This window comes from Crocodylus siamensis, chromosome 2 (genome assembly GCF_052110815.1).
Source record: "Crocodylus siamensis isolate JL-2025a chromosome 2, ASM5211081v1, whole genome shotgun sequence".
NCBI classification, from domain to species: Eukaryota; Metazoa; Chordata; order Crocodylia; family Crocodylidae; genus Crocodylus; species Crocodylus siamensis.
Window position 1 is genome coordinate 93,405,041 of NC_143396.1, and position 16,406 is coordinate 93,421,446.

The 16,406-nt window shown below is 42.5% G+C and overlaps 1 protein-coding gene across 1 annotated transcript in view; it reads right to left on the bottom strand.

Moving 5' to 3' along the window:
• Positions 1-1,133: 1,133 nt before the first annotated feature.
• Positions 1,134-16,406, bottom strand: part of IQCM (IQ motif containing M) — a 137,656-nt gene continuing 122,383 nt past the window's right edge. Inside the window, exon 7 of the mRNA XM_090034516.1 lies at positions 1,134-1,240. Coding sequence (XP_089890642.1) covers positions 1,134-1,240 — 107 coding nt within the window. The remainder of the gene's footprint in view (positions 1,241-16,406) is intronic.

Below are 16,406 nucleotides of genomic sequence, written 5' to 3' on the forward strand. Positions count from 1 at the left end.
CTAGAGACAAAGTAAAAGGATATTCCCCATCTCATATAATGAAAGCCCCTGAAGCTTAGTGACTGAGGCCATGTTTATGGCTCTGTTATCTGCATTGTGAGGTGGAGGTCAGGAAGATCAATGCAGCAGTGAATATTTCAACTTCTCCACCCCAGGTACCTCTGCACACACATTCCCCTAGCTACTGTTGCATAAAAAAAAACCCTACTGAATCGGGTTTCCCACTATGAAGTGGGTGTAAACACCCAGTCTATCCATACATCTCAGTCCCTACCTTGCACAGTGGAATCACACTAGCTCCATGAACTGAGGTAACTGTATGTACAGGGAGGAAGGGGAAACAAGATATTCCACTTTAGAGCCAAGTCTTGGAATGCTTACTCAATTCTTTGGGATGGACAGACAAAATAACTACATTGATTTCAAAGGGTCAGAGGACAGTTGACTGTCTGTTAAGCAGATCTACTGCAGCTTTTTCAAATACCTGTTTTATTTGTGGTAAGCAAAACCTGAAACATGATAATTTAGCAGGTATTTCATTCAGGGGTAAACTGCCCCAATTTAATTCTCACTAACTATAGGACAGAACGGATGGAGAAAAAAGTTACAAGGGATAACATGCTTAGTCTCTCCTCTGCTCTCACTGGCCTTGAGGGCCTATAACTGCCTTAATTACAGTCATGATCACGAGCAATAAATTTTCCTCCCCCTTTTTTAAATATGAAATAATTGTTTCACCTGTACTTTCCCTCACTTGGGAAAACTCTCTTTTCTGTCAATGAGAGATTTGTTGGAGCAAAGACTAAGTCCTGGGAATCTGATCCTCTTGAATGTTAAGAAGAAATATCTAAATTTACAAACTGCAGTGACTGATAAAATATATCACAGTATTTTTTCTCAGTTTACAAGATTTTATTATGCTAGTTTTGTCCTTTGAAGCATGCTTAAGGTCTTTATATCAAAGATCGTACGAATACCAATCCATATGCTTCAGAAAAATGGCCCAAGTTACATAACTAACTAGATATTTCACATTTAGTTCAAACAACTTGATTGGTGATGTTTGTCATTTTGTGAAAGTTGTATGTGCTGCACAAGCATAGATATGGTATCGTCCTCATTTCTCCCCAACACTAGGAATCCTGAGAAACGTTTTTCCGTTTCCATTCTCTCATTGATGAGGCTACTAACTCTGCTGCCACTCGAAGATCAGCTGCCTTTAATGCTGGATGTCCACTTGCTAGAAACACAGAATAATCATATTAGATTAGATTTGAAAATAAAGATCTATCATACAGCATGACCAGAACCAACCATTATGAGACAAGATTGATAACTTAAGTTGAACATACTGTCTCAACAATTGATATTGTGACAGCTGAACTGAAAAATAAGTAAATAACAATTTTTGATCAAACAAACAAAAATATCATTTTTCTTACTGAAATGAAAGAGTAAAACAAATTGGCAATTGTAAGGAAACCAAAGGAATTGACACACTAGATCCCCGGAATGATTGATGCTGCCTGTGTCCTCTATTTATTCAATAATCCAGCTGTTATAGCTCTTTCCCAAGAGGCAGAGAATCCAGACTCAAGTTCCCCTTCTGCCAGATGAACCCCTTGCTTAGGAAAACAGAAAATGAAAACTGCAGAGTCATCAGGACTGCACTCCACCTCTAGGAATTTCCTTCTTTTATTTACTAGGGACAAGATCTTGCCTTGTGGTAGAGGAGACTGTCTTAACAAGTGTTTTCTTTCTTGTATATGCCAAATAAGAGACAAGCAGTATGACTACAGCTTCTTACATGCATTCAGTTTCTCCTGGGAGAGTTACTACTCTCCCAGGAGAAACTAAGAATGTACAGATGTTCAGGCTCTCTTCTGTAGAGTAAAAATGGCCACTCCAGGAGAAAAATAACCTGGGAACAACCACGGTTTTATATTACTATATTATAAGAGCTTCTCCTTGGTTGTTCCCTGGACTCGTGCTCCAGCAGGAAGCACAACACATTCCCTTCATAATCCCTATATTGTGCTGCAGGGAAACACAGACTGACAACACGCAGTCTGGGTCAACCAATTAGGGCTGCCCTTTGCACTATTGCCATCTGTCACCCAGAAGACTGAAAGCCTGCACATGTGTCCACAAGGACCCCTGCAGGTGCACAGTGTCAGAACTGCAAGCTCTCCACGCTTTAGGGCCTCCACATTCAAATGTCTGTACATGTGGCTCTGAGTAAGTTTCTCTATCAGGAGAACAAACATGAGAGAAGTATCCCAGAATATTTGAATGTGTGTACACATCCTATGTTTGTACCCTCAGGAGTGCAGAACTAGGAGCTAAACATGAGGAAGGGAAGGAGATAGATCTATGGCTACACTTTATACCGTTCATTTTAGGACAGTCAGATACATCCTGGAGGAAAGCAGTAATGAGTAATGTCTTCTACATGTTCAGATAGATTTTTTTCCCCCACAAAAAATTTATTTCTATTGAATCAGATCTGTAAGAATGGACGAGGAACCTAGTATTAGCCTCTTGATCTAAATCAAGTAGACACAGAATGTGTCATGTTTATTGGACTGAGCAAACTAAATTAATTTTTAAACAAATTCATGATAAACAATGGGAGACATCTTCTTGTATGTATGTATTTATATCATATGAGTTATTGTATTGTATTGTATGCATGATTGTTGTAGTATGTTTATAAACATAGTGCCTTAGCATCCCATAGCATCAACTAGCAATGCCTTGCACAGAGAATTTTTCTTTAAAAATATAACCATAACATGCAGCTATGTTTCTGGAATGCATTTTGGTTTAATTTAAAATAAATACCATGTAGCACTTAATTGGTATTATTTGGATAAATTCTAGGTTACCGTATGTGAATAAAAATTTTTAGAATAGACCATTCAAAGTAAGACCATGATGCTCATTAATTTATTGCAAAATAAGGAAAAAACCCAGAAAGACATAAGACTCATCTTTTTCATCTTGTTAACACTTATATAAGTGAGAAAATGGCATTTCACTTGCTTGAATACTTGAAGTCACGGGGGCTATTTATGCCAGAAAATGTGTGGGACTGGGTCCCATATCCTTCCTCATAACCAGGGATCCGGGTTTTCCATTTGCCATGGAAAAATGAAGTAAAACATGGATTTCTCATTTTAGCAGAGAAACTCATAGATTTTGCAGTTTTGCAATGAGCCCTCTGAAGGCTGGCAGAGTTCCAGCCTGCAGGGGGCTGGGAGGTAGCAGGAGGAGGGCGGTCAGGTAGTCTGGAGAGCACCTCCCATAGGTAAGTGGGGGGGGGATTGAGGCCCCCATAGGGAGAAAATTGGGCAGGTCTGGGCAGAGCATTGGGTTTGGGGCACAGGGCTGCAATACACAGTCACAAGGCCCTGGTGGGAAGTGGGATGGAGTCACAGGTCACTAGTATGGGGGGCGGAGGGGTGGGACCGGCTCCCCTCTGCTGTGTGCACTCCCGGGGGGAAAAGGGACCTGTGCCCCCCCAGATCTGTGCACGGGCCAGGGTAGGGCATGCTGCCCACTGCAGGCTCAGGCTCCTGCCCTGCTGCCCTCACTAGGGGCCTCTGCAGTCCAGAGGGTGTGACCCAGCACTACAGGGCACAGCAGGGCCATGCAGTAAAGCTGCTTGCCACTGCAAGGTCTGCACTGCCCTGGTGACACATCCCTTGTGTGTGTGTGGCGTAGAGAGGACCACAACCCTGCACCCTTGCCCCCACTGCTGCTGTGCGTGCAGGGAATGCATTGCTAGGGCAGCATGGAGCTTACAGTGGCAAGGAGCATTCCTGCACAGCCTTGCTATGCCCTGCAATGCTGCATTGTGAAGGCCCTGGGGGAGGGAAGCAGGGTGGGATCCCAAGCCCACAGCTTTCCCTGCCCCCACTCCACACACAGATCTGGGAACATGGGTCTCCTCTGCCCCCTGGGAGTGTGTGTAATGGTGGGGAGCCACCCCCCACCCTAGCCCATAGCAGGCAGGCAGCAGGCGGGGAGCTGGGTTCTGGTTTGCTGCAGCAGCCACCACCTACTGCCAGAGGCAGGGGGCTGAGGGCCCAGGTCCCTAGCCTTATGACCGTGGCAGCTGAGGGCCCCTTCCAGCAGGGCTGGCAGTGGCAGAGGGCTGTGGGTGGGGGGTGAAGGGCACCAGCAGGCCTGGGAGAGGCTGTGGGGGGAAAATGAGAAGCACCAACAGGGCTGGGGGGCTTTGGGGCAGAGTGAGAGGCACTGACACGGTCAGCAGGCTGTGGGGGTGAGGGAGTGAGGGGCACAAGAAGCGCCAGGGGAGCCGTGGAAGGGGGTTTTCATTTCAATCATGCTTTTTGGGGTTTTATCAGAGAATCTGCATTTTTTTTTATCAGAGAAAACCAGGATCCTGCTGATAACTTTTGGGCTTCATGTTTAAAAAAGGACGTGGAGAAATCAGAGAGAGGTGGGTGACAAAAAATGATAAAGGGCTTGGAAGGTAAGTCATACAAGGAGAGGTTGAAGGATCTAAGCACATCAGAAAGGAATTTTACCCCCTATGATCAAATTGATACGGACTGTGAGGGTTTTTTCTTTCCTGTATAATGGGGAGCTTGGCCATCTTTCTGGGATCTCTTTAGCATATATTAGCAACATTTGCAGCAGCAAGACATTGGCTGCTGTAGTTCTTCTGCTTTACCTGTGGCAGGATAAGATGTTATTGTTGGGTTTTGTCTCAGGTTTAACTGTGTAATTTTGCTAAGGGGCTAGAAAAATGGATGTCTATAGGATGGGTTGGATAGGGATGCTCCTGCCTCAGGCCGGGGGATGAGCTAAAGGACCTCTCAAAGTCCCTTCTATCCTACTAGCCTACATAGACATTAAAGGTAACCAGAATGAAAATGTTCTCCCTAAGTTTACAAAGCTGCTTTTTGCACTGTTTTCTTTTAAATCTAGACACCAGTAAAACAACCTGCTCTATAGATTTTGCAAACGGAATCTATTCAGTTCCACAAAAGAAAACTCCCCACTCACAGGTTTTCTATGTGCTGTTTTGTTGGTTTTCCCCTCTCAACAGCATCCTAAACAGAGGTGGGAGTAACAGGAAGTCTCATTTGTAAAACAGGAAGGGAAGGGGGGCTGGAACTACTCTGAATAATCCAGTTAATGCGTTTATAACCAGTTTGCTACACATGCTGTACCTGAATACTGAATATACCCCTTCTAGAGCTTTCAAAACTATTATCTGAACTATTTACAGATTTAACTATGCAGATACCCCTCAGCTTAGTGATTACCTCATAAAATATTCAAGAAATGATCATTATAAAGGTAATAGAAACAAACAATTGGCAAGAACATATACATTAGGCTTTCAAAGTATAACAAAAAGCTGCCACCACGACTTCAGTAGCAAAATAAAGAAGTCAGGAGGAGAACAACAACAGAAGGGATAAGAAAGAGAAGCAGCTGGAAGAAATAAGCAGGAAGCCCCAGAATGGAAACTGTTGGCAGGATCTGTGGAAAATAAACACATATCCATAGAACTGAACTGCATAAAACAGTCCATTACCAAATAAGGGTTGAAAAAATATAAACATCATTTGTTACCACCTTCTAGTCTGCTAAAAATGGGGCTCTTGAGAGTTTTGAGATCAGTCCAAATAAGAATAATCACCACTTCTAAGAGGAATTGATTTCATAGATTTCATAGAAATTAGGGCTGGAAGGGACCTCGGAAGATCATCGAGTCCAGCCCCCTGCCCAAAGGGCAGGAAGTCAGCTGGGGTCATAGGATCCCAGCAAGATAAGCATCCAATTTACTCTTGAAGGTGTTCAATGTAGGTGCTTGAACCACCTCCGCTGGCAGACTGTTCCAGACCTTGGCGGCTCGGACAGTAAAGAAATTCTTCCTTATATCCAGCCTGAAACGGTCTTGCAGGAGTTTGTGACCGTTCGACCTAGTCATCCCTTGGGGTGCTCTGGTGAACAGACGTTCCCCCAGATCCTGGTGGTCACCCCTGATAAACTTATAGGTGGCCATCAGATCACCCCTGAGCCTGTGCTTTTCCAGGCTAAAGAGTCCCATGGCTCTCAGCCTATCATCGTAAGATCTGTTTTCCTGACCTCTGATCATGCACGTGGCTCTCCTCTGGACTCTCTCAAGCTTCTCCACATCCTTTTTGAATTGTGGAGCTCAAAACTGGACGCAGTACTCCAGCTGCGGCCTCACCAAGGCCGAGTACAAGGGGAGAATGATGTCCCGGGATTTGCTCGAGAAGCATCTATGGATGCACGCCAGCATTTTGGTCGCTTTACTAGCCGCAGCATCGCATTGGAGGCTCATGTTCATCTTGTGGTCAATGATGACCCCCAAGTCTTTTTCTTCTGTAGTGCTAACCAACGTAGCGCTGCCGAGCCTATAAGGGTGCTGCAGGTTTTTCCTCCCAAGGTGGAGAACCTTGCATTTTTCGGTGTTAAACACCATGAGGTTCTCGTCTGCCCATTTGCTGAGCTTGTCCAGGTCAGCCTGGATCACCCGCCTATCTTCTGGCGTGGATGCTTTGCCCCAAAGTTTGGTGTCATTGGCGAACTTGGCCAGTCCACTCCTAACTCCAATGTCCACATCGTTAATGAAGATGTTGAACAGTATGGGTCCCAGGACAGAGCCTTGAGGAACCCCACTGGTTACAGGGCACCATGATGAGTGACTGCCATCAATCACAACCCTCTGGGTCCGACCACGAAGCCAATTTCCCAGCCAGCGGATAGTGGTGGAGCCAAGGCCACAACCGGCCAGTTTGGCCAAGAGGTGATCATGGGATACCAGATCAAAAGCTTTTTTGAAGTCAAGATATATGACATCAATCTCTTCTCCCTTGTCCAGGTCATAGGTCACCTGGTCATAGAAGGAAATGAGATTGGTCAAACAAGACCTACCCGCAACAAACCCATGCTGGCTGTCCCTTAGAATGTTAGCCTGGGCCAGTCCTTCAAGGATGGCCTCCTTAATAAACTTTTCTAAGATCTTCCCCAGGATAGAAGTCAGGCTGATGGGCCTGTAGTTAGCCGGATCCACTCTCCTCCCTTTCTTGAAGATCGGCACCACATTGGCCTTCTTCCAGTCTTCAGGCACTACACCAGAATGCCAGGAGTTTTCAAAGATCCGTGCCAGGGGCTGGGCTATGACGCTCGCCAGCTCCTTGAGTACCCTGGGGTGCAGGTTGTCAGGGCCGGCTGACTTGAAGGTATCCAGCTTCTCAAGGTGTTCCTTCACGAGGTCAGCATTTATGGAGGGTAGGGGATTCCCCTCACCCAGATTCCCTGTCCCATAGCAGGCATGGGCATCCCGTGTGACTGATGAAAGACTGACGCAAAGTCCCTATTTAATAGGTTGGCTTTTTCCTGGGTGTCAGTTGTCAGTTGCCCCATCTGGTTCAGCAGGGGTCCAACATTGCCCTTGCTTTTCCTCCGGCTCCCCACATATCTGAAAAAGGACTTTTTATTGCCCTTGACACTCGAAGCTAGTTGGAGTTCAGTTGCAGCCTTGGCTTTCCTGGTTTGCTCCCTGCAGGACCGGACCAGTGCAGAATAATCTTCCTTGGAGGTGAATCCCATCCTCCATCCTTTGTAGGCCTTTCTTTTTAGCCTCAGGAAGTCTGCTAGGTCCCTGGAGAGCCAGGGGTGCTGCTGTGCCCTCTTGCTGCCTTTCCTCTGAGATGAAACAGACTTATCTTGTGCATTGAGGATTGCTCCCTTAAGGAGCAACCACTCTTCTTGAACTCCCATCTCCCTGGAGTCATGGTCCCTTAGGGCCTCACCAACAAGCCTCCTGAGCTTGTCAAAGTTGACTTTCCTGAAGTCTATGACTTCCGTGTTGCTGACTGACTTGCCAGCTTTATGGCGGATGGTGAAGGTGATTAGGTCATGGTCGCTGTCACCCAGCTTCCCATTGATCGCTAGGTCACCGATTAGGTCATCCCCAGTAGCCAGTACCAGGTCGAGCAGTGCTTCGCCTCTTGTTGGCCCATAGCCTTCTTGAGTCAGGTAGAGGTCATCCACACATGAGAGGAATCTTTGCGACCGCTCGGATTTTGCTGAGTGATCTTCCCACGAGATGTCTGGGTAATTGAGTCACCCATGACAACCATGGTTCTGGAGCATGTGGCCTCAGCTAGTTCCCGGGCGAACTCCTGGTCAAGCTCAGGACTTTGGGTGGGAGGTCTGTAGTAGACACCGTTGTGTCCTCTGTGCCGTATTCCCCATGGATTTTAACTAGAGGGTCACCAGTCGTCCACCCTGGTCGCCAATGTCAGCTTACAGGGACATGTAGCTTTTCTTAACATAGAGAGCTACAACCCCCGCCCCTTTTATCTACACAATCCCTCCTGTACAGGGTATAGACATCTATACCTGAGGTCCAGTCATAGGTGGAGTCCCACCAGGTCTCCGTTATCCCTATGACATCATAATTATTTGCACTAAGCAGGAGGATGAGCTCCTCCTGCTTATTCTCCAAGCTCCTGGCATTTGTGTACAGGCAGGCAAGTGTCCCCTTGGGGGCTCTTGCCTTGCCCACAGATTGTACAAGTGCTGGGGCAAGGGTGGGCTCCCTTAAGTGCCTTGGTCCGCTGGCTTTGCAAGGATTGTTCAGCGGGCCAGCAGTGGTGGTAGTCCCTCCATCCCCCAACGGGCTTAGTTTAAAGCCCGGTGGAGCAGCTCAGCCAGTCTGGCTGAGAAGAGCCTCCTCCCCAGGGGAGAGAGGTAGAGGTCATCTCTTCTCAGCAGCTCACTGCTTCTCTCACCAAAGAGCGGGCTGTAGTCATGGAAGCCATAGCCTTCCTGATGACTCCAGTGCCACAGTCTTTGGACCCTCCTCTCCCTCCTCAGCCCATAGCCCGAGACTGGGAGGATCAACAAGAACACCACCTGTGCCCCCAGACACTTTAGCCCCACTCCAAATCCCTGTAGCACCTCATGACCCAGCTGGTAGCACTCTGAGCCATGTCATTGGTGCCCACATGAATAAGGAGCATAGGATAGTGGTCTGTGGGCTGGAGAAGCTTTGGGATCTTCTCCGCAATGTCCCGGGTTTGTAAATTCTCACGTTCTATTTCTTTTGTTGTGCTGCTGGGGCTTTTCCTGATGATTTAGTCTTGAATCCTTGATCATTTAAGGGAGGTTGTCACCCCAACAGTCTCTTTAGCTTTGAGTAAGTGTTTGTGGCACCTTAAAGATTTTGCTGCTGAGATTTGTATTTATTTAGGATCTGATCTAAATCTAAATTAGGTAGCTAAATGGGAGTTAGATGGAATTTAGTTGCCTAAGTCACAAAAAGTGATCCATGCAATCCAGACTGACCAAATTCCAAAGGCTGCAAAATCAATCAGTCACCTAAATTCATTTGGTGCCTTCATTTTTGCCTGGGGGAAAAAAAAAATCTCCTGGCACCTAAATTTAAGTTTCTGAGCATGCTTATTTTGAGCATGCAGGTATCTAAGCTCCATTGTAATCCAGAGTGGAACTGTCTCTATCAAAAAAACTGCATTTACAACTGCCTTGAAAATTACTTCAAGACATTGAGCAATTATTCCTCAGTATATAAAAAGCTACCCTAAACCAGCCCTCCATGACACACACTTCCTTCTCAAGCCAAATGTGTGATAACTATACATGAATCTGTGCATGCATGCTAGGCAGGGTAGGCAGCTACTTTTTAATCTGTTTAAGTCAAAAAGGGACAAGATATTGTCTTCATATATTTTTCAGTAGGAAGACATATTTGGGAGGAAAGCCTGAACAGATAATTAAAAACAGGCGGGGTTGTGGGGCTCTGTTCCTACAATTGCTCATTGCTCTGAGCAAAGTTCATGCAGAATGCCTTGTAAACATAGTAACATTATGCAAGAAGTCATTTCACCTCTCTGTACCTCTGTTTGCCTGTCTTGAAAATAAGGATAATATTTGTATAGAGCGTTGAGATCTACTGATGATAACCCATACATGAGAGAAATTATTAATAATTGGTATTACAACATAAGACATATGCTTAGCTGCAGACACCTTGTACAACATAGCAGACAGCTGTGAATTAGCTAAGTACAGGACTCTTAGAATACAGCTACTGGCAACAAATACATGAACAGATGACAAACTTCAATCAAAAAGAGAAACAAAGAACTACGGGTGAACCTGAAAAGAGGTTTTATTTCTCTATACACATAAAGCATATAAGAGCCAGGACACACATTTAAATCTAGGCAAACAAATAGCTACAAATACTGGCCATGCATTGGTAAAGATAAAGATGAAGTGATGTATGCATTTGATGCAACAGTGTAAGATTTCTATAATAGAAGAATCATTCCTTCTATTGGAGAAAAGTTATGGGATTTCAAGTAGCATCTATACTTGTTTATGTAACACAAAGCCCATCTAGCAAGTCTTTTATTTTAAAATGAATTCAGCATTTCTGAGTAAATATATTTCTTCATAATTTACAGAGGTTGTGTGTGTGAAAAAGAGAAGTGAGCCACCTTGTTTCCTCAGACAGATGTTATTATCAATATGTATTGCAATGGATTTTGAAGATTTAAAGTGAGGTTACAATAAGAAAAAATAACTATGCCAATCTTGCACCTGGCTTTTCAACCAGTCACCTCCCTTTATTGATTCAGTCCAGTTCTACTTCTTTTTCTGACAAAAATGGAAGGTTTTTTTTTTATTACTTTTCATTTCATGTAGCTCTGCTGAGGCAATAGAGATGTACAATCAGCCGGGGTCCTACTCTGACTCATGTGCTCATAGTAGTACTATAACTGAAATTCCAGCTATAGAAAATTCATTATTGGCCATGCTGACAACTTGACTTTCAGATCACAAGCAGAGTTTACAGGGCTAGTAGTTAGAAAAGACAGCCCACACATTTTTATATTGAAGTGTGTAAGAAATAACAAATGTGGAAACCTACAATGCCATTTTTAGTCAGCCTTCAGATTGAAACTACAAAGAAAATGAAAAAAAATCACGTTGCCTGCAATTTTGCCACCTCAAGCAGAATTTGTAAGTTTTACATAGACACAGTCACCAAACTGTCACACAAGTGACAAATTGAGGATGTACACTGGAATTGGTAAGAAAAGAAGAAGATCCTTGCCAGCTATCTAGTGATGAGGGATCAATAAGTTTTGAAAATTTGGTTCAGACTGGAAGTTTGAACAATCATTTGCCTTCTGGGACACTCCTGCCAGAGACAAGCCCCTTCTTCCTATCTGACCATAACTGAACAGGCTTCCAGCAAATGCTTTGAGGTTGGGAGCAAATAAGAAGAGAAAAGGAAGGCACCTAAGAGACTTACGTTTGTTTTAGTTCTAAAAATGGACAGATGGTCTGAAAGAGCAAGGAATTTTCTTATTTACTTAAACTAATTTATCAATTTGTAGTAATACGTATAACCCATATGGACCTAGCATAGGCTTAAAATACCCCCCCAGAAGAGATCTAAAGAGGAAGTCTGGATATGGGAAGGAATGTCTGTCTTTGTAAAATTGCCTCCCTTACTTAAGTCTGCATGGAGGACACTTAGTAGGTCTGAGTTTTGCCTTGGGGACAGAATAGAAACTGAGTTGGATAAGGGAAAAGTAGGCTAGGTCTCACATGCTATTCCTGATTTCAGACTGTAGAGAAAACTCTAGGAAAGTTAATTTAGGCTGAGCCTACATCTTTTTCTCTACAGTCCTCTCTGCTCACGTGGATTCTTCAGGCATCTGAAGACAGAGATCACATTGAGAGGTTAGAAATGCCTCAATGGTTTTGTCTTGCACAGATCCATTTCTCATGACTTGCAAGTTTTGGAGAAGTAGAAAACCCTGTTTACCCAAGAAAATGATAAGCAAGAATTACTTACTCCATTACACTGCAGTGAAAGAAATTAAGATACTTAATAGCATTGAGCAAAGACACCACTAAGAACTCCCCAGCTGGATGATTCTTGATTTACATTTTTTAAGTCTATCAGTCTGCCAACTTTTAATTCCTCTAAAATGTGCAACATTGATTTTGTATAGTGCTTAATCAAAATGTTGTACAGTACTGGAGACTAAGTATTACATCAGCAAAATTACCTTGATCAACCAAATTTCTAATCTCAGAAAAAATGTCATCAAGTTTGGTTGAAAAGATCTACTTTCCATAAAAAATGTCAAATAGTATACATCATGTCATCATCCTTCCATATTTATTGATCGCATCCCATTTCAGGCTTTCCATGATTTTGCACAAATCAATGTCAAAGCAACTGGCTTATGGTTAGTCGAATAATGCAATAAGTTTAGGATGAGACTACTGATTTGGGCTTCAGAGATAATCTGTTTCAGATAAATTGGGTTGATCTAGCTGCTGTAAATTAAACATTACAGAGCTACCAAATAAGCAGTCTGCTTTTAGGCTGGCAAATCTAAAATAAGGTGGTGGCTAGAAGAAAACTAATTCCTAGTTAAAGAATCTGCTGGCCAAAGGTTCTGATATGAGACGTCCTGCATATTTAAGACTATAATCTTATTTTCATTTCATCAACTGTGCTTTTAAAATGAAAGCAGGATGCAGCAGAAAAAGCTACAGTTTGCAATGAACAAGGGAATATTTACGAGACGTATTTCCTTTCAAAATATTTGTATTTGAATATAACCTCTCCTTCACAGTCAATTTCTATTGATGGGCCCTGCAGTAGCCATAATTTTATGTTTATCACATTAGAATCTATTGCCCAGGAAAGGACTGATATTGCAAATTCATTATTGTGTTTTTAAATTTAAAACTATAAAAAATTAAATATGAGATAGTGTTTTATAATCAGTAATGGTGACAAGGGTAATCAATAATAAATAATGGACATAAATAAGTTTGAAAAATTCCTGAAAGATTTTCTTTAAATAAAATATTATATGTTTTTTTAATCCATTCTCCATTAGATTTCCTCATATTTTAGCTACAGTATATTGATGCTTGCATATTATCATATTTTGTGTATCATGGTAGGTTATATATTTCTCAAAAGTTAATCCACTTTAAAATTTATTAAGCAGTAAAACTAAAATTCTATTAACCTTAATGGGATTTACAGAAGGGAATTCGCACTTAATATGGATGCAACAGTGCTGCTCAAAATTGTTGCCAGGAAAAAAAGCAGGCTTACTGTAGTTAAAGCACAGCTATCACATTTTCTATTTATGTATAGTCCTTCACAAGGGTAATCCTCTGTGTATGTGGAAGAGAGGAAAAAAGCCAGACACTGGTTGGTTAGTCTTATCTAGCATCTGAGAAGCTAAAAAGGTAGCTGCACGTACCAAAGAAGGGTGGTCTTGGTGTCGAGAGAATAACAAGTATTAGGGATGGGAAACATTATCTTTCTTTTCCCTACATGTCCTGAAAATGTTGTTGATCACATTTATGGTTTATAGTGCTGTTGTTGCCAAACTGTTCTCTCACGCTGCTTAAGAACAAAATTCAGATTCTGTATGTCCAAACTTCTTATAATCAAGATAAGAAAAATATACCTTTTTCCCTTTTCCAACCATATGTCCTCCATACTATGGACAGGATCAAGGTCGTAAATTATGTTCTGTCAAAAATTCTGTACTTTTAAGCATGCTTATTTCATTGGAATACTCAAATGGGTAAAGTTGAATTCAGTACCGCTACTCAAGGGCAAAATCTTATCCTCTGCAGACAGCCAAAATAAGGTTTATGCATTACTGAAGTCCTCAAAACAGATGGGATTTAATTGGTGCACAGGGGGACTAGAATGATTTAAAAGTTCTATGCTGGCTGGCTGTCCAAGGGGTATATTTTACACAAAACAAGCACAGTTACTAGTGCATGTCTTGCAGGATCAGTATTTATGTAAGAATGGGTTCTAGCCTTTTCCACCTTCCTCTTTGACTAACTTTTTATCAGAAATGTTATTCTATTACAGTCTGAACTATGTTATTAACAATGTGGGTCACTATGTGAGTGGTTCTCAACCTTTTTCAACTTGAGCCCTGCTCCCCTCCCCACCCTCAGAAAATGCCAGCTTTTCATTTTTACTCATTTCTTTAACTCCGGGGGGAAAAAACCCAGCAATTCTTCTGTTGCAAAGAACTCAGAAAAAGAATAGCAGGCCAGAATGTTTTTAACACTATGGATTCCTATGTCAAAACTGTGGGTTTGTCTTGTGAATCATGGTTATGGTTAGTCGAATAACGCACTCCTAACAATGCTAATATAGCACCCTGTGACACCCTTGAGAAGATCCCAAGGCACCCTAGGGTCCCATGGCACCCTGGCTGAGAATCACTAAGCTATGTGTTGCTCTATCCCTTCCTTCTCTTCCCTCTACAATCCAAAATTGTTGAACCTGGAAGCCCTGTTATGTCTGTGTGGAATTTCTGGGCCTCTAGACAGAGAACATTCCCCAGAAAGAGAATGTCAAGCTACAAAATTTATGCTCAAAAACACACAACTTCACATATTTGAGAATGAACAACAGCCACCATTGTTGAAACATGCCAGAGTATTCTGTTATTTTTCAAGTAGGCTTGAAAGCTCTTTTCACAGACTATGTCAAAAGTTTAAGATTCAGTTGTTACAGGAGGAGCATTTACTGATCCTGTTTATTTATTTACTTATTTATCCCCATTTATTTCAATTAGACTTAAATGTTCATCACGTTAGAAATGACACATCAACAAATGATCAGTTTTATAAGAGCAAAGAACATATTTCCTGGCACTTCCAAGAAGATTTGCTTCTGTATTGGGGTATGGAGACAACACAGTAATTTGTCACAGCTTGTGCATCAGTCATGAGGTCTTCTCCTCCCATTCCCCATTCTCCTCACTCCTATTATCCATGAAATGCTCCACAGTTAGTTTAAAAAAATCGTTGTGATGGCACAGACCCCAGTAAACATCTTGACAGACTTCATGTTACTCCCTCAATCATGCACCCCAAGAGAAAAGGCAAACAAAAATTAAACAACTAGAACCATAGTATCCAACCTAGTGTCATGCCTTTAGTTTATGGTATGTAAAATTTCTTAACAAAACTCATGATTCCCACTACTGAAACAATGAACATATTGTATGAAGCAAGAACTTCTGCTCTGAAAATGATCAAAGCAAAACACTTGTTATTTCCTTCTTCATTTATCCTCTAGGAATTAAATAATCTCAAAAGAATGCTTGCCCCACGCTCTAGGCATCAAAAAGAAAAATGCAAACATTATAAGCGAAAAATCGATGCAAACATTTTCTATTCTGCAACCTAGAACTCTGTTTCATTAGTTTTTGTTGTACTGCTCAGAACAGGTTTTTAGAGAGTTGTTTCAAAGCCAGTAAAGAATAGCTGCCTTCGAGGCAAGATCTGCCATGTCAACACTGTTCAGTAGCTAAAATAAATTGTGTGAAGATCTGAAAAAGTAATTAGATTTGGGTATAAATTTAATGGTAACCATCTTTCAGGCTAGAAATTAATTTAATTTTAGTCTTAGAGAAAACTGTTTCTACTACAGAGTTAAAACACATGGAGAAAGTCTAGGCCCTTTAAAAAGTTTTAAATTAGCTTCTAAAGATTAAGGCATTCCAAAATAGCAAGTTATGGTGGAAGATCTTGTGATATAAAATCAGATAGGATTATATGTGTTCCTAAGGCCTGACTTAATATCAAATTATGCCAACATACACTGGTATAGACACTTTTATATTAAGAATAAATATTAACTCTTGGACCACTACTAGAAGAATGGAAAATGTTCAACAACCAGGCCCACAAACATTCTAACATATTTAGCTACTGCTGTGTAGAAATATGATTTGACATGAAACCCCATAAGAGCATAAACATTAGGGCTGTGTGAAGATTCAGTGGCTGAATCCAAATCCAAATTGAATCAGGAAACCCTTTGATCTCTCCAAATTGAATCAGAACCTTTCGAATCAATTCAGGGAAATTCAGAAAGATTTGGTGATTCAGACAGACACAGTTTTAATTGGTTTTTCTACATACCTCAAGACAGCAGGTGACTTGTGAATACTGAGATGCTGGGGTGGATGGAGCGTCCAACAGGACTGTGGAGGGCTCCCCAGTGCACTCAGCAGCAAACACAGAAGTGGACAAAAAGCACTTCCAGTTCACTTCTGGGTCTGCCAGGGAGCGCGTGGGTCTCCCCCCGCCCCCATGGCTTGATGACTGGTGCCTCCTGGGTCTGGCCCCCCCCCCCCCCCGTGTGCTCCCCAGCAGACCTGGAGGTGGACTGGAAGTACTTCCAGTTCACTTCCAGGTTCGCTGTAAAGCACGCAGGGCCTCCCCATGCTCCTGTGAGACACTCCATCTGCCCTACCATTGCAGCATTCACAAGCCGTGCC